General features: G+C 44.3%; 1 protein-coding gene across 3 annotated transcripts; it reads left to right on the top strand.

Moving 5' to 3' along the window:
- The first annotated feature begins 380 nt into the window (after positions 1-380).
- Positions 381-17528, top strand: cdk12 (cyclin dependent kinase 12). Of its 3 annotated transcripts, XR_003296658.1 has the most exons (17): positions 381-2333; positions 3507-4190; positions 4880-5059; positions 5150-5289; positions 5398-5568; positions 5787-5976; positions 6140-6196; positions 6409-6510; positions 7194-7271; positions 7360-7476; positions 7563-7694; positions 7780-8003; positions 8439-8861; positions 10395-10924; positions 12320-12378; positions 13677-13765; positions 17324-17528. XR_003296658.1 is itself a non-coding variant. In XM_026324386.1 (14 exons), the coding sequence occupies exons 1-14, from the start codon at positions 1153-1155 to the stop codon at positions 10811-10813; spliced, it is 4086 nt and encodes a 1361-aa protein (XP_026180171.1). In that variant the 5' UTR covers positions 381-1152; the 3' UTR covers positions 10814-11080. The 3 variants fall into 3 exon arrangements, 2 of the variants coding, with proteins under 2 accessions (XP_026180171.1, XP_026180170.1); XM_026324386.1 differs by lacking the exons at positions 12320-12378; positions 13677-13765; positions 17324-17528 and having other exon boundaries at positions 7780-7991; positions 10395-11080; XM_026324385.1 differs by lacking the exons at positions 12320-12378; positions 13677-13765; positions 17324-17528 and having other exon boundaries at positions 10395-11080.
- The last annotated feature ends 274 nt before the right edge of the window (positions 17529-17802 follow it).

Here is a 17802-nt window from a genome sequence, read left to right as displayed (position 1 = left end):
CTCAAAGCACAAGCTAGTTAACACTGGCTAAGCCTGGAGCTTTGGGGGGCCCTGGAGAAGGTCTAGCTGCTTGGACCCTGGCGGTTGTTGCTTGCTTGTGTAAATGTCTAAGTTTGCCTGCATATGTAAATGCTGCCTCCTGTTGAGCATCCTGTTTGCGAAGTATCAATAATACCTGATAATGTATCATGCGCTGATGGGCATGTTAGAAACTGTTTTCGTACAGATTTCGGCATCTCTGGACGTTTTGCGTCGCTGTCGCGCCACAACGAGGATAGTAGGCGGGCTCTTTGTCGGCCTCCGGTTGTGATAGGTCGTTGCTGAGATACGCCTAAGATTGACAGGGTTCCGGCTTCCGGTTCATTCCACTGTGTGCAGAAGTTGCTAGTCGGAGGAGCCACAATGGCGTTTGTAGTCTCCTTCAGCTAGGGCTGTGGGTGATATTAAATCCACTAGCATCGCCCTAAATATAGGCCTGGTTGATTCCCAGAGCAATTGATAATAAACTGGAACATCTACTGCACACGAAAATACTATGATTTCTAATCATTATTGAATTTATAGGGGATAAAACGTACATTAAAGGGAACATGTAAACAGTACCAACCGGGTCAAGTTTTCATTTTGTTCGAGAAACGAGCGTCTTTTAATGAAGGCATTTGCTTGTTTCTAAGTGCTAAGACCGTTATTCTGTGGAATAAAAACACCTTTACTAAACTTGGCACCGGACAAGGACAGCTTTCACAAAGGGACTTTTTTCTTTTTTACGAGTCAGCTCGCTAGCTGCCGAGCGTTAGCTAGCAGAGCTAGCTAAATTGAGACGGAGACGACACCACAATGTTCCGATGTTTGGTTTGGATCTTTTTCATTCACTGACTTAATCCAGAGTCCATACTTCGCGGCACCGGAAAACCACCGTGGCATGCTTTGGCTTTGACGAACTCTGTTGGCGATTTCGACGGAATGAATTGGCGTTGAGGAGGACTGGACGTGAGCGGCCTGGTGTGTTTGTGTTGTGTGTTTTCTTTCACTGTTTCTGCTTGGTAACACTTTTGTTTTGGGGCATTTGGAGGAGCGACTGTTCTCCTGTGAATGAATTGTCTGGACTACCGAGGCCCAGTCGCAGGAGAGGTACCGAGGCCGGCGTGAGGGATGCCTGGCTCGGACCGCCACCATGGGACCAAGAGGAAGCCGGAATCTAGCAACAGCGGTGTGCCACACCAGACCCAGGCCCCGACTCATACCTCTGCGGGAGTCATGATGAGCAAAGACGGTAAGGTCCAGCTAAAATCCTCAATGTCCTCTTCCTCTTCAAAACGCAAACGGCATAAATCAGCCAAACTTAATCGGGAATTCTCGGCGGCACCGGGGCCCGAAGATTTTACCCTCGGCGATACGGCGCCTCCTGGTGTCAACACGGTGAAGCCTCTGGTGGAGTACGACGATATCAGCTCCGACTCGGACACTTTCTCGGACCCACCGTCCTCCAGGCCTTTTGAGAGGGGGGGCGGGGACCGGCTGGAGCCCTCACCAGACTACGACAGGGACGATATCGGCAGAGAAGCTGGCGTTAGAGAGAACAGGGGGCACAGACACTCCCGAAAAAAGTCCAGGGACCCTAATAAAGTTAGAGAATCTGGAAATGGGGAACATGGATTCAAGAAAAAGAGCAGCAAGGACCGGGAGAAAGTGAGCTCCGGAAAGATCAAGGAGAAAGCTGCCTCATTAGGATCCTCATCTAGGCGCCAGGTCCAACCAGAAGGCGACTCTAAACGTGGGGAGCTGATGCTCGCCTCCCAGGTACAGCCTGCAGCCAGTGTAGGTAGCACTACTTCCTCCACATCCTCATCTCGCAGCAAGGAGAGCAGCCGCTCAGGGAAGTCTCGCAAAGACAGGCAGCAGAGACGAGAGGCCCGAGGGGAGGGCAGCCGCAGCTCCTCCCAGAGGAACCGGGCAGACAGGAGCCACCGCAAGTCCTCCAAGAGCCACAAGTCAAGCCCTAAGGGCAAGTCTTCAGCTAGGGGTAGCCCTCGCAGAAAGGGTACCAGCTCTGCTCTGACGCCCAGTCCCAGAAGAGGGACTGGCAGCGAGAGCCCCCTGGGCAGTGGGTATGGGCAACAAGGAGATGACAGCTACACCAGGCGGAGGGTGGCCCAGCAAAGCCCCAGCCCCTATGGGGATATGTCTCGCCGCAGCAGACAGAGATCAGAAAGCCCCTATGGCAGCAGGCACAGGTCCTCCAGCTATGAGAGGGACAGCAGCCCTTACTCAAGGAGACGCTCCATCAGCCCATACGGTACCCGCAGGTCTTCCAGCACCAGCCCCATGTCTCGGTGAGTAGTTACTGCAGGGCAACCATAAAATCTTGAAAAAACCCTTTAGGAAACATGGTCTGAAAAATTAGTAGCTTATACCCACAGTCAGAGACAAATGTTGCCACAGAACTCTAGGATCTCAGACCAGGACCGATTAACCTATAAAGTCCCATGTGGTAATATTTCGCGTAGTTCTGAAACATGCCTTGGCATGAGCAACCTGTATTGTAAATTTAATGTCACAGACCTGTTGAACCTGCAGATGCCTTCTCCTTCCAGTAAACTATTTGCAGTTGAAAGGAAGCTGCCTTTAAGAATAAGGATGTACTAAATGTTCTCTATGCTGAAGTTTCCAAGCAGCCAGCCCACAGACAAAAAGGCTGAGGTGGAAAATATTTAAAGATAATGTCAAAATAAACTGGTGAGGGTGCAGTTTTATTACTGCCATTTTATTTGGGCAGAGCAAAATGTCAGTCGGTCGAGGAGGTTGGGCAACAGCAGTCCTGGTCTGTGCACTTTTTGTATTGATCACATGTATAGTCGGTACCTGGTGGTCAGAATACTAAACTTTTTCCCTAGTTAATAAGATTAGTAAACCATATTTTCGTCAGTAACACTATCTCATCATACAAAGGTTGTTGTCATTAGTAGCTGCCACATTTTGTTGAAGGAGTGGAGCCACATATAAGTTCAGATTTGTAAGTGTAGTGGACAGATTGCTTGCACCAAATGAATAACCAAGATAGTATGTGTATGTGTCGAAATGTGTTTAAAACTTAAGCAATTTTTAACAAAGTTGTTAATGTTTACTATTAGTTTGAGTTTGCTTTGTATTTATTTTGAGTAAATGTGTGGTGTGTCTAACTAAAATTGAGTTAAACCAAAGAAAGAAGCCAAACTCTCTTACTTGAGTTAACTATGAAGTTTTAGATCCAGTCAGGTCTTCAACATTTGTTAAACTGTTGGCTCATTGGTGTCTATTTTAGCCTAAGTTACTTTCTGAATCAAAAGGCCCATGTGGTTTTGTTTGTTTCATTATGATGTGTTCAAGTGCCATTTTGTCTTGTGATGGAGGAGGATGTTTCAGGAGACTACAGACTGTTCCTTTTTTCATGCATTTTCAGAAAGCATGCAACATGTTTTGTCTTCTGACTTAAGTGCAATCTAAAATGTTTGTGGCATTGTTTTTAGACGCTCAGGCCGCTCCAGGAGTCGCTCCCCTCTACACTATTCATCTCGTCGCTCCTCCTCTCGTTCCCGGAGTAAGAGGCATACTTCTTCTGCTGGTGCAGGAGCCACCTCCCACAGCAGCCGGCCAACTAGCCGCTCACCCCCCTCTTCCCGCCTGCCTTTAAACTCCAGCCTGGGAGCAGAGCTGAGCCGAAGGAAGAAGGAACGCCAGGCTGCTGAGGCGGCTGCTCGTGCCAGTGTTGGTGCCTCCACTCCGCCCCCAGCGCAAAAATCTGCTGGCTCCTCCTCCTCCTTGCGGCCTGCTAAAACTGAGGCTCCACAGCCAGAAAGAGAGTTGGCAGCAGCAACAGAACCTCAGCCCCCACCACCCGCACAGTTACCCCAGGATGTTCCCAGTAGGGATGATCTGGTTACTGTGCCCACGGCCGCCTCTTCTACCACCTCTCCTGCTCCTCCTGCCCAGCCCTCTCCTACTGTGCCACCTGGTTTAGCCACCCAGGCACCACCACCGCCACCTCCTCAAGAAACAAGTATTCTGCCGCCTACACTCTCCACCTCATCCCAGGGCAAATCTCCTGCTCCAGTTACCACTCGAAGCCCCGTCCGCCAGACCACTCTGCATAAGACATCAACTCTGCCCCCGCTGCCTTTACCACCCTTACTGCTGGGAAACACTCAGGACAGGTGAGCACAACCATCTGGGGCACACATACAGTGCCAGTGACTTTAATGTGTGCACTTAAAATGGGGCCACATTTGCCAGCAGACAGTTCAGGTGTTATATCATAAGACGTCACTCAAATTATTTTGTTTTTGCGTATTATCTACTTATCACGATTCACATCCAGCACAATTAGAATGTTTCGTCACTTTAAGGTATAGTAAAGCGTGATGAAAGAATATTATTTTAGACTTTTGTTGTTAGTGAATGATGATCATTGTCGTGCCGCAGGAAATATAAAGACACAGGTGGATCTAAGTGATACGCTTGTTTTGTATCTTCAGTTTCCAGTGGAGATTAAAACCTGAAGGAAATGTTTTTTTCTTTATGCCTGCGTCATTGACTATGGCATCTCATTTCACTTTACCACAGTTACGCACTCTGTAGCTGCTGTACTGCTGCCATGTTTGATAACCTTGAATCCAGTTTGGGGAAATTTGTATCATGAACAATGCAGATAACTTGGATTTTGCTTGTCTTTTACATTGTTTATAAATCATCACACACATAAAGCTTATGTTACTTTAAGATCCAAGGCTCACACTCCCAAGCACAGTGGTTTCCATCTTTTCGAGCTCAGCAGTTTCTACTTCTCCCCAGTCTCTTTAAACAGTTACATTTGTCTAAAATCTGTTTTATTTTGCAATGTCAGCCCAAAGAAGTCCACCCCTCCTCAGAGGCTATCAAGGAAGGAGAAGGAGGTCCGCAGCCGGCCATCACTAATCGACCTTCCTTTACCACCCACTCTGGCTGGAGGTGACTCATCACCCCCACAGTCCCCTATCCATCAGGCTGCTCCACCACCACAGCCAGCCCTTAAGAAGAGACCAAAGTAAGTTTGTTTTATAACTCGCCCACTTCCAATCTTCCTTTTGTTAATCCCGTATTAGGTCTAATCTGTCTTCTTTTCGATTGTTTGCAGGATTTGCTGCCCACGATATGGTGAGCGCAAACATACCCAGAGTGACTGGGGTAAACGCTGTGTAGATAAATTTGATGTAATCGGCATCATAGGAGAGGGTACATACGGCCAGGTGTACAAGGCCAAGGATAAAGACACCGGTAAGACAATACTCTCTAGACTTTGGTCACTATGCTGTTAAGATGTGTTTTATATTTAGAAGTCATTAATATAATTGTTTTGCTAAATGCTCTCTGCAAACTCGCCAGGTGAGCTGGTGGCTCTGAAGAAAGTGCGTTTAGACAATGAAAAGGAAGGATTCCCTATCACAGCCATCAGAGAGATCAAGATCTTGCGCCAGCTCAAACACCGCAGTGTTGTCAACATGAAGGAGATTGTCACCGACAAGCAAGATGCTCTTGACTTCAAGAAGGATAAAGGTAAAAGTCATAAATTATCTGCCAGGGCCGGGTAATTTGAAAATATAATACTAAGCCTAAGGAGCAGAAAACGCCATCTTATACATCTTAAACATACTAATGTATATGACAAGTAAATATAATTGAAAATTCGCTCATCATACTGATTCACTTCAGCAGCCCGTCTTTAAAATTGTTTTGTAATAGTTTCTGATTTCTGAACACACCCTCTGTTTTAGGTGCCTTTTACCTGGTGTTTGAGTACATGGACCATGACCTGATGGGCCTGCTAGAGTCGGGCCTGGTCCAGTTTTCCCATGAGCACATCCGCAGCTTCATGCGCCAGCTGATGGAGGGTCTGGACTACTGCCATAAGAACAACTTCCTGCACAGGGACATCAAATGTTCCAACATCCTGCTAAACAACAGGTAAGGAGCAAAACATGCACGCATTAGCCTTTTGCCACTGAGAAGGGATTTTTTCTGTATTCAGTTTTTTTTATTAAAGGTTATTTACAGTGATTTCTCAATGTGTTATCTCATGGTAGCATTCCATCAAAACTCAGCTGTTTATGTGTTTTTCTGTGTTCAGAGGTCAGATCAAACTGGCTGACTTTGGTTTGGCTCGACTTTACAATTCAGAGGAAAGGTAAGGCAAGAGTTTTGTCCTCTCTGTCCCTACTTGATTTAAATGTGAGATTAAAATGTTTATGATGATTGAAGCAGTAATTAAATCTCATCAGCAGTTTAAATCTGTCCACTAGATGGTGCTGTCTCTTCTACACATAGCTTCCTCTTAGAGCTGAAATCTTTATGCTCTGCGAATGTCTCTTGAGTCTATTTCCTCTTTTCTTACCCCAGTCGGCCGTACACTAATAAAGTAATCACACTATGGTACCGTCCCCCTGAGCTCCTGCTGGGAGAGGAGAGGTACTCTCCTGCCATTGATGTTTGGAGCTGCGGGTGAGTATGACAGTGTCACAGGAGACATTTGTCCATTCGCATTTATGTCATTTGTTGTATTACCTACCTACTTTTGTGTTCTATGCATTTTCTTATGTAGTATGGAAAACTCAACTATACACAACCTTTCAATGAGAGAGATGACAAAATATGAAAGTTCAATAGTCTGTTTTTAAAAGATGACTCATATTCATTCCTTCATATTCAGTATCCTGTCAGTAGTGAAAGCTTCCTACCGCCTATGGTAAACCCTGCCATTGTACATATGATAGTTATGCTTTGAGATTTTGTTTTATGGACTGGGAGGAAAGCTTGACAGAACAAATAAATACATAACAGATGTACTGAAAGTATCTTCCTTTCTGCATTGTAAGCCAATGTATTGGCAGCATTTTAAACAAACTGGATGTCTGAGGCATTGTGGGCACAAGGAGGGAGATTCAGTTCACTCAGGTGTGAGATAGATGGCTTTCTGTGAACCTGTGTGCTCTGCTGTCAAATTTAAACTTGGATTTTAGCAGCAGACTGTTTTATGTAAATTGCTTCTACGCTCCTCTTTTGTATTCACCTGCTGCTTCTTGTGTCAAAATCGTAAGTAGAAAGCTTCATGTGTTTGGATGTGTAGTATTGGAAATGTAACCTATTAAGTCAAAAGTGATTTAGGCAGACATTTGTGTTTTCAGGTGTATTCTGGGAGAGCTCTTTACAAAGAAGCCTATCTTTCAAGCCAACCAGGAACTTTTACAGTTAGAGCTCATCAGGTAGGCTGCCGTTCCCCAAACACAAATATCCAGTCACCACATCCCTATTTCTTACCCACTGGTTTTATATCTCTGTCCTGTCCCTCAGCCGTCTGTGTGGGAGTCCATGTCCTGCAGTCTGGCCTGATGTCATTAAACTTCCTCTTTTCAACACCATGAAACCCAAGAAGCAGTACAGGCGGCGACTACGGGAGGAGTTTGCCTTGTATGTTGCCATGTTACTTTTCCAAAAAGCAGTTGTGGTCAACTCTGTCGGTTTCGACAGTTAAAACATTTTCCTGCTCTGCACAGTTTACCTGCTCCCGCCTTGGATTTGCTGGACCGAATGCTGACCCTCGACCCTACACGACGCTGCACATCAGAGCAGGCTCTCAACAGTGACTTCCTGTGTGACGTGGAACCCAGCAAGATGCCACCACCAGAGTCAGTAGCTCACGGACTCTGCCTTCACATAATCTGAATATCAAAACAAAAGATCATATTAAAATAACATTGTAACTGTCTCCAGTCTTCCTCACCACCAAGACTGCCACGAGCTGTGGAGTAAGAAGAGACGGCGTGCACGTCAGAGCGGGCTGCCAGAAGATGTGTCTGTGCCCAAAGTGCCCCGGAAAGATGCAACAGGGACCTCAAGCGGAGAGAACAGCCGGCCCCAGACCAGCCCGGCTGCAGGCCCTCCACCTCCACCTGGAAAACCCCCTTCCACCACCAATTTAGAGAGTGAGTTGTCAGGTAACAGACATGTATTACCAGAAAGACACGTGGACCTAAGATATACATTGTATTCACATTTCAGTATTCTGCTTTTCCAATAAAAGACTGAAAGAATTGCACATTTAGCTGACACCGATGGAAGGATAACCACAGGAAATATTCATATTATATTTAGATGAACATTTTTCAGATTTTGAGGCCCTTTATGAGATACTAATAGAAAGATGGGCCATGGGGGTGCCCCAACATAGCAGTATTTTCTCAGTGTTCTATTATTCTGCACTACTTTCTTACCTAAACAATGGCAGGGTGCTGTCTGCTGACATACAGTTGAACTGCCTGCAAGTAAAAAGTCATTTAGTGCTTTAGAGCCATGTGGAAGAAATGGTCAAGGATCATTTTTGTTTGCACAGTACTGCATTTACATAGTCTGAATTCTGATTATGTGTTCAGGCCTGGGAGCTGCTGCAGAGCAGTTGAACCAGACAGAGCTGGCTGTGCTGCTGAACCTCCTCCAGGGACAGGCAGACTTCAACCTGCCCCAGGTAGCCCAGATCCTCAACCTCTCCAATGCAGACAGTCTGAGCCAGTCATTGTCTGCCCTCAGTGAGGCCCTTGACCACCAGGGGGCCCAAGAGGACCAGGCCCAGTCTTCTACCAGGCCCCAGCCCCCAGAGCCACCCCCTGAACCCCAAGAGCTCTCACCTACATCCGGAGACCCTTCGCTGAGCCAGGAAGACCAGGCCAACCTACTGGCTCTCCTTTTGAGCCAAATCATCAAGCCTCAAACCGAGGAGCAAAGCGACGAGAGCAATGGTGTCCAGTCTGAGGAGCCACTAACGCGCGGCCCGTCCGCCTCTACTACTGATCGCAAGGGCAAGTCTGGGTTTAGTCTTTAGAGGGTGAAAAACAGGGGGAAACCAGGGGTCAGGTGGAAAACACTGGGAACTGCAAGTAGGAGGAGAGCAGGGCAGAGAACAAAACAGAAGCTGGCCGAGATTTGGTACTCAGGATTCCTCTGTACTCCATCAAGTTAAAATCAATTTAGACTACTGGATAAAATGAGTAAAATGAAAAATGAATCAAATTAATTGGGCTATTAGACATTTTCCGCTTTCCCCCTCCCTTTCATGTTTCCCTGACATTCCTAAAACACACATTACTCACCACTGACCATTTTATTACCTGCAAAAATAAAACCTGGAAAAACGTCTGTCTTCATGTGACCCTGGCTACTAGGCAAAGGTTTGGTGCACATGGACATCTCTTACTGGTGTAATCAATAAAAACCCCAAGCAAGTGTAGTGTTATTGAGTGGGAAAAGTGGTTCACACTGTATTGTTCCCTTCCACGTGTCTCCCCTTTCCCTGTTTCTTTCTCACAGTCCTTGTTTCTGTATCTGTCCCACTTCTGCACATGTTTTTTCTTGCTCACTTCATCTTCATTATCAAGCAGGTTTTCATGGATTCTTCACAGGAAGCAACAACGCTTTAAGTAGTCTGTAATGTCAGCCTTTTTATGAAGAAAGTCTAATAAATTATCAAGTGAAAATAAATGTTTTGAATCTTTAGACCTCACCTGCATGTGTTTCTTTTAATTTTGGTTTTGTCACACATTTTATTTTATTTTTTTTTTAACTGTTCACTCTGGCTCAGATGTTAGTTTAAAAAATTTGATTAGCAAATGGAATAAAACAGTTGACTGTGCTGCTGGCACTGAAATGGTAACAAGTCCTATTATTTCGCATGTCAAGGTCTCTGAAAACCTGGGTCACCCTGGGTCCGGGACTGGTCTTAAGATTGCTGTATTTTGAAAAAAAAAAAAAATAGACTAAACCTTTATTATAATCAATACAGATATAGCTGCATATGTTGTGCATACATTAATGCATTTCTGACTGGTTAGGTTTTGCATCTGTACAGTGAAAAAACAGTTTCAATGCGTTTTATTAACATCGGGGGATAACTAGTCAAAGTTTATGTTTGTTTGTTCAAAACAATAGATTTAGCTGAATAGGTCCACGACTACATATTTTATATAGGCCAGATGTAACATTGACTATAGGTGTAACTATTTTTAGATGTTTTTGTACTATTTCTACACAACTACTACAAGTTCATAAAGTCGTGATTATCTGCAGCAATAATTCATGTCAGCCCTTATAATAGTTGTAAATTATGCTTGATGTGAAGATGCATTTAGTGCTCTGCCCTCCCTCTTGTGGTGAAGGTAGGAATGTCAACATTGTATAACTTATCAGACTCACGACTAAAAACATTTTTACTTATATGTAGGTAAATAAAATGACACAGGCATGTAAAGATAGTCAGCATGTTGAATACACGTGTATACTGTGATAGATTTCTTGATGCCTAATATGTTGTCCTGTGTGTTGTTTGCCCCTTTCAGATGGTGCAAAATCAAAAAGGAAAGATCTTGGGCCAAACCAGGTGACCCAAACTGGTGAGCAGCGTCCACCCTCTCCACCCGGGCCACCTCCATCTGCTCTTCTTCTTGGAAACGCTCAGCAGGCCGGGTCAGAAACCCAACCCAGCCAGGACATTAGTCCTGCCGTGGCAGCTGCCTTGCTCCAACTCATCTCTCAGCAGGACTCGGAAGCTGGGGCCTCTCAGCGCAGCAAGAACCCTTCTCCGGCTGTGGATGCTCCAGCCCGGGCACAGCCCCCACCACCCTGGGTTGTAGACTCGCCACCTAAACCTTCAGCTGCAGCTGAGGCTCCAGCAGGATTGGTGACTGCTGCTCCTACCACTACAGCACAGTTCCCAAAGGACCAGGACCTCCGCTTTTCCCATGGAGCTGCCCGCTGACCCTCAGTTCTCTGGTGAGACTAAGGTTGGATATCTTGGGACCAGCAATCCTGGCCTGAAGGGAGAGGCTGAGGGACACCTACAGATTATGACTCACTGGACCATGAGCAGGTAGTGAAAGATGGATAAGAGATTGTTAAAAATGAATGTCTGATTAAAAGATTAAGGGCCTTTTCAGGAATGGTTATGAACGACATTGCCCTTTGAACAAACTGTCATGTGTTGTTGTGGCGGATGTATGTAGACCAGGGGTTAGTCCCACCTCAGTCAAATTAGGGGCAGTCACCACCTGCCAATCCCTTGCTCTTTCCTCTCCACTGACGGTTGTGACTTGAATGAACTGTGTCTTTCAAATTGAGTGCCATGGAGCTGTGATTTCCCTTTTTCCCCCACAAAAACAAATGATTGTCATATTTACTGCACTTAAAGATGTGAGTGTTTTCAAGAGTCAAGGTGCCGACCTCTACTCTGTGTTGGACTGACGTCTGTGACGATGCTGTTGAACGTAAGATGCTGTGTATGGGTATGAGCACACTGACAAAAACACTGGGGGATCTCGAGTTTTTCCTTGAAGCTTACATGCTGGCTAGCTCACCTGCTTTCAGCCTGTGGCTGTTTTATGACCCCAGCAACCCCTGAATGATCTCAGCCTAGTGTGGGTAAAGTTTCAGCTTTGGATGGCACCGATGACAGCGTGCTTCTGCATTTCTTCTTTTCTTTGTTTTTTAATTTTACACTGAGGTTCCCCGAGATATTCCATTTGTCATCAACTGAATTGTACTGCAATGTGTTCTTAGCCCACTTGAAGGTTTTCCTTCCTTTACATACAGTAAATCTTTGTCGTAACAAGCCTAAGCCTGTAGTGCTCATGTTCCTGTCTCAAATATGGATAAAACCACCACATTATAACGGACTGCTCCATAATACACAGTATTCTGCTAGTTGAAGTATAAAGCTAGATACATACATACAGAAACGGATTCTCAGCTTTACCTGGTGGCCTCTGAAAGCCTCACGTATGTCTGTCCCTCGCCTTCCTGACGACTTGTGCAACAAAAGCTTTTTTTTTTTCTTTTTTCTTTTTTTTTTTTTTTTTGGTGCAGTTATTTTCTACATCAGGAAATGATAGACGATTAAAATAATGGTCCATTGTTCTGTTTCAGTTTTTTGGTTTGGAAAAGGAAAGGGAGGAGAAATAATTTGATGTGTCTGTAAAGAGAAAAGAATATTTTGTAATATGTGTTTTCTTGGTTCCATTTATTAAAGGAAGTTATGCGACCAGTCGAATTGTCTTTCCTGGTGTTTCTGAATGTTTTTCCGAATTGGCCACTAGATGGTAGACATTCACTCATATTGTAGCTCAATCTACAGGAAGTCCACAGGATTAGGCCTCCACAAGGTCTTGATTAAAGTTTTTAGCTGCAGCAAAGCCTAAAACAAGTTAGACTGGTTTTCTAGTATTACTTTTGATCTGGTAACTCATGTGTGCTCATTTTCATTTTGCAGGCTACTTGGACTAAAGACCTGACAAGCAAGGGAATTCACTGATCATACAAGAGGCATAGGTAAAATGGATAAAACTGTACTAAAGACATTTAATTCATGAAAATATTTTTTAAAATAAATATCCATAATTACATTTCAAACAAGAAATGTTTGAGACATTCTGTTTGCTTTAGTAGTTTCTGTCCTTTTTCATTTTCACTGTTTTTTAAACTAGTTTCCTCCATACTGCCTATATTTATGTATTGATTCCTTCACCACTTGGGTTGATCTCTTTATGAAGATCCTGACAGCCAGACAAGGATCATAAACTTCAGATTGGCAAACACAGAAGCCTGCATGGTTCATGCAGACTGTGTGTGTGTGTGTGTCTGTGTCTGTGTCTGTGTCTGTGTGCGCTAGGTTTGGCCTCATGCATACCCAGACCAGTTCCTCACTTGGCAGGCTTACAGAGCCGCTTACCCCGCTGGCCCACCAAGCAGCTGAGCCCTCTGGGTGAGAGATCCTTTCAGAGTGGAGGCAGTGGGAGGCTCACCTGCCCTCTAGCACAGGCCCAGTGTGATCGAGATGAGAAGCTGCAGCGTGTGTGTGTACGTGTATGTTTCTGTCTGATGCTTTTGCCCATCGGGACTCCATATAATAGTGAATGTGCCCGCAGGGAGTTTCCACAGGAGAAGTAGTGGGCAATGCCTGTGCCAAGTCACAGAGACTAGACGAATAAATCAGGACTGAGGAGTGAAGAGAGGGAGGTGCACGAGGCTGTGCCATCAATCAGAAAGGCACCTTATGGGGAATGCCCATAAATGTGCCATGCTGCCAGTCTGAAGCACATACTCGCCATGGCAGAGACAGTGGCAATCGAAATAGAGCCTCCATTTTGGATGCCACTGCTACAAAGTCAGCTACAGCAAATTTTGGAGGACATCCCTACAAATAGTGAATTGACTGACAGTCCATTTCATTCAATTCCTGCCAGATTTTATTCATGAAATTGTATTTTTGTATCACTGCAAGTCATTTTCTCTGTATTGAAGCTGATTGTTGAAGCACAATTTTTATATTTACAACATCCCTTACCATAGTCTCAGCTTTCACAGCACACATCTGCTTAGACCTGGACTTGCACTTAAAGAAATGCATGTTCTGTAGAAATGCACACTACAACAAAATGCTGATGAATTTCTGGGTACAAGAAATACTATTGTTAGCAGGCATTAATAGTTTCTGCTGCACGAAGTCTGGGTTAGAGACATGACCAATTTTCAATTTGCCACATATAGGGAACAATTTAGGGACCCTATCTAAAACGCCCGGCTAATCAATTAGTCTCCACTGGTTCTTCTTTTTTTTTATTTGGCAGCAAACTCACCCAGAAAGCAAAAGGAAGAAGAAGAGGGCAAACTGGGATGGAGAGACAAGATTATAATGGACAATCAAGAACAGCAAGCAGTGAGTCTTGAGGAAACAAGTTAATTAACCCTCTATTTTATTTTCCACTGAAAGGAACATTTGACTGAACTGAGCATTGATGGATTTTGTGGATTAATGTGATAATTTTCCAGATTTGATTTGAAAGGAAAATTATGGTCTGCAGTGGTAACGGTCTCTAGTTTGACTCTTTAAACCAAGTTACATATCCCTTGCTCTAAATTGCCAGGTGTGTGTCTGTCTTTCAGCCAGTCTTTGGGTTTGCAGCAATGAGAATGTGCATGAGTTCTTGCATGCAAGCGTGTGTGTGGTAGGTCCTTTGTGCAGCAAATCTGGGCCGCAGTTGTCTCTCTGAGCCATGGTATGGTTTGATGTTGAGTTTGATGTTGAGTCTGATGACTGAGGCTGTTTGATCAGTGACTAGTGTAAACTCAGTGAGAGGAGACAGGGACTCCCACAGTCCCACATCTAAGACACACACACACACACACACACACGCACGCACACACATGCAGAGTGATTTAGCAAAGAACAGCTAAATTGTTAACCGAACATGTAAAAAATCTATCAGTCAGTTTACCTGAATATTTACACCCTTTCCTCCTGATAGATGAGCCAAAAAAAAAAAAAATGTAATTATGAATGCATCTTGGGTAGTCCAGCAAATTGTGCTGTCTTCATCAGATCCCTTCTTTTTCTTCTATCAAACAAAATTTAATGTCAGTCATTTCGTTTATGGCTACATCTTTATTTATGTGATATTTCGAAAATTGATTGACTTTATCCCAGCAGTGATTTATGCTTTACTGCTACAACAGCATGCTTTATTGATGCTATAACACCACCTCCATTTCTTCTCACTTTATAGTTTTGTGGGAAACTGCTGTCACACACACTCGTTATTTCTTGATCGCTCAACAGCACCCAGACCAACCAAAGGATTTTTAGGAAGCTGCTGAAATGACCAGATGTGTGTTGATTTTCTATAAAGTCACCAAGAAACAATAATAATCACTACTTTGGTATAAATTCCACCCACACTGAAGTGTTTGCCTTTATTTGCTCCATCAGTAAACAATAATGGAAAATGCTTTAATGGAAAAATACGCTGACTCCTTTGCATGATGCTGCACTTCCACGACCCATAGTACCTTTGCAAGATCTCAGCATCTCATTGCTGATTGGATTCAATGAGCTTCACGAGCAAGCCAAGATAATCATCTCTCTCTCTGTGTGGGTCTGTGTTGATGTTGCCGCTTTAAGGGCAGAGGGGCTGCTGGGAAAGCAGTCAGTGAAGGAGGAGGAGGGTGGTTGTGGTGGTGGTGGGAGTGTGGGGAGGAGGGGGTGGACGGGCCCTGCAGGACCATTTGTGCTGAAGCTCATTTGCGCAGCGACACTTAATTGGCTACAACAATTAATTAATGTGTTGGAAAGTTGGCACAAAAAGTTCATTTAAGAGGGTTTTAATAAGCAATTAGAGGAAAAGCAGTGAAGAGGGGGAATTACTGGAGAGGAAAGAGAAAAGCAGAGATGGAGTGAACGTCTGGCCACTAGGAGTGTGTACACCCTACTGTAACTGGGTGAGGTGCTTTTGTCTCTTTCACTGACCCTTGAGTTTTGAAGAACTGATGAATGATTAGGCGTCATTATAATACCATTATATCTCTTTCTCAGGCTCTTACTGCTGTTCTTAACTGGACTTACATCCATGTTGCCCTTATACTGTATACGCATCAACCCTGGTGGCCCCTCCTGCCCCTCCCTTCCCTCGCTCTTGTCCCAGTGCCCAGTGTAAAATATCGCATGACTAATGAGTGGAGCAGGTTGGAATCCTGGGGAAGATGTCCTTGGAAGACGAATGCATTTTCAGCAGAATAATTAACTTAATTAACAAATTCACATGCATATTCATCAGCCTATTAATGTCTGCTCCGCGCTGCTTGATGAGCAATGCAATAATAACCGTTTCATTTGCATATTTGCGTTCACACTCACACCCTTCTCCAAATAATTAAGAAAAAAAAAAAAGACACAGAGTGAAGGAAACTCAAAAGACAAGCAAGTCACTCAGCGTCACACTGTGTCTTTCTACATAGGCTGGCTCTACCTGCAGCGCACACACATTTACACATGGATATCCATCTCCGGAGTGTGTTTTCCGTCTTTGCCATTCAGCCCCTGCATGCCAATTTAATTTGAACAAGATTGTGCGTGACACTCTCCCTCTGTGCCTGCACCTCCAGCCTCTTTCCAAAAATCACTGCGTCTCCCTTTCTGCTTCCTCTTTTACTTCTGCACACTGCGTCTCTCCTTCCTGTTTGCATCTCCCTCTCTTCTTGTTATTTATTCATCCCTATCAGACTTGTCTGTAATTTATTTATTTCTTGCTTTTGAAGTTTGGCTCATCTGCCTGTCAGTGCATGTATGTTTTTGCTGGAGAACTTATGCGTGCGGGTGGCTGTGTGAACACTGCTGACAGTTATGTTATCATGCCTGTTGAAAAACTAAATTAGCAGCTACTAGAGATCAAAATAAACAAATAATTGTGGAATGTTCATGTCCTTATACATCCTTGATTTATGTTTGTGTTTTAAGGGCTCAAAGTGTGTTTGTGCGTGTTTTCTTTCATACCGGATTTGTATTCTGAGTGGCAGGAACGCTGTCTCTGTCTCTCTGCTACTGTCAGTGATGAAATGTGTGTGTGTGTGTGTGTGTGTGTGTGTGTGTCTGGGAGCGTGTAGATTTCTTGGGAGGCTGTAAGCGTCCTGCTCCTTCATCACTGTGCTTGTATTTGTGTTTACCTCTTTGAATTCAACTTGTATCATGTCACTGATGCTTTCTGTATGTCTTCCTGAGCTCCTATCCAATATTTCAGATGTGAAAGAGAAATGTGTGTGATGCATTTAAACTGGACGTGGGGATGAATGTGTGGGTGTCTTTCATTGCCTGTTTGAAAGAGGCTGCACCGGTGCATTTATGAAACCAAGAATATGTGTGTGTGTGTGCTGCCAGCTTGCTTTCAGACAGCAGCAGTTTGCAGAACGAGAATTAAAAGTAGGGAGAGAAGCCAAGTGAGTCCCTGGAGACAGATACAGGGGACAGAGAGAGACGAAAGAGGAAATAAAGAGGATTTTTGCCCACATGCACGCAAACACACAACACACAGTTGCTTGCACAAAGAAACCTAGCCCAGTAGCAGTGTGTTACAAAGCAACACACACAGACATTAATGTTTATTCAGTGGAATTTGATGTAATGAAATGATTGTTTCTTATCAGTTGCATCTGGTATCTCATCTGGTGTATTTTCATCACAATAACATAATGCACTTACTGAGCCTAACTTTAATCTAGACCTAAACCTGAAACCAAGTCTTAACCGCTCAACAAAGGTGGAAGGACAGATCAAAATGTCCTCAGCTTCAAGGTCTTAAACTTTAGTCCTCACATAGATCGATGTTCAAAACACACACAAACACATACACACAAACATACAGACTGAGACAGATCTCTCACCTTTTTCTCTGACTCTCTGTCCGCTTTCTCCCTCTCTCTTTCTGTCTCTGTCTCTCTCTCCCAGCCTGGTGAGGTGACACCCTGTGTACAGTGTGACACTGAGCTGTCACCTCCCACTCCCTGCATCACACCTCTGCCCCCTGCTGGGCCAACCCCGTCACGGCACCCAGACACCCAGCTGGCCTCTCCTCCTCCACTGGCATTGAAACTGCCAACACTGAAGTCCCTTTACATTCTCTCACTTGTCCATTCAAACTACTTTTATATGTAACTATCTTATTCTCTCTTTTTTACTTTCAGCTTTTTTTTTGCCTCCCATAAATTGAAATGAACAGAATTTGATCCAAAAAATACCAGATAATCCCAATAACATTAAAATACTTGAAATCTAGGGAGGCATTTTTGCCTTTACTCACCTTTTTGGCTTGTAACCACTTAAAATGAAGCAGCGTCTACTTGTGACGCTTTGTCACATTTTACATGTATATCAGTTCATCCAAACAATCATTTGTGTGTATTTGTCATTTTGGTAGACACATTTTA

This window comes from Mastacembelus armatus, chromosome 8, assembly GCF_900324485.2.
Source record: "Mastacembelus armatus chromosome 8, fMasArm1.2, whole genome shotgun sequence".
Lineage (NCBI taxonomy): Eukaryota > Metazoa > Chordata > Actinopteri > Synbranchiformes > Mastacembelidae > Mastacembelus > Mastacembelus armatus.
The sequence above is the reverse complement of the archived record's forward strand: the minus strand, read 5'-3'. Positions and strand labels throughout refer to the sequence as shown.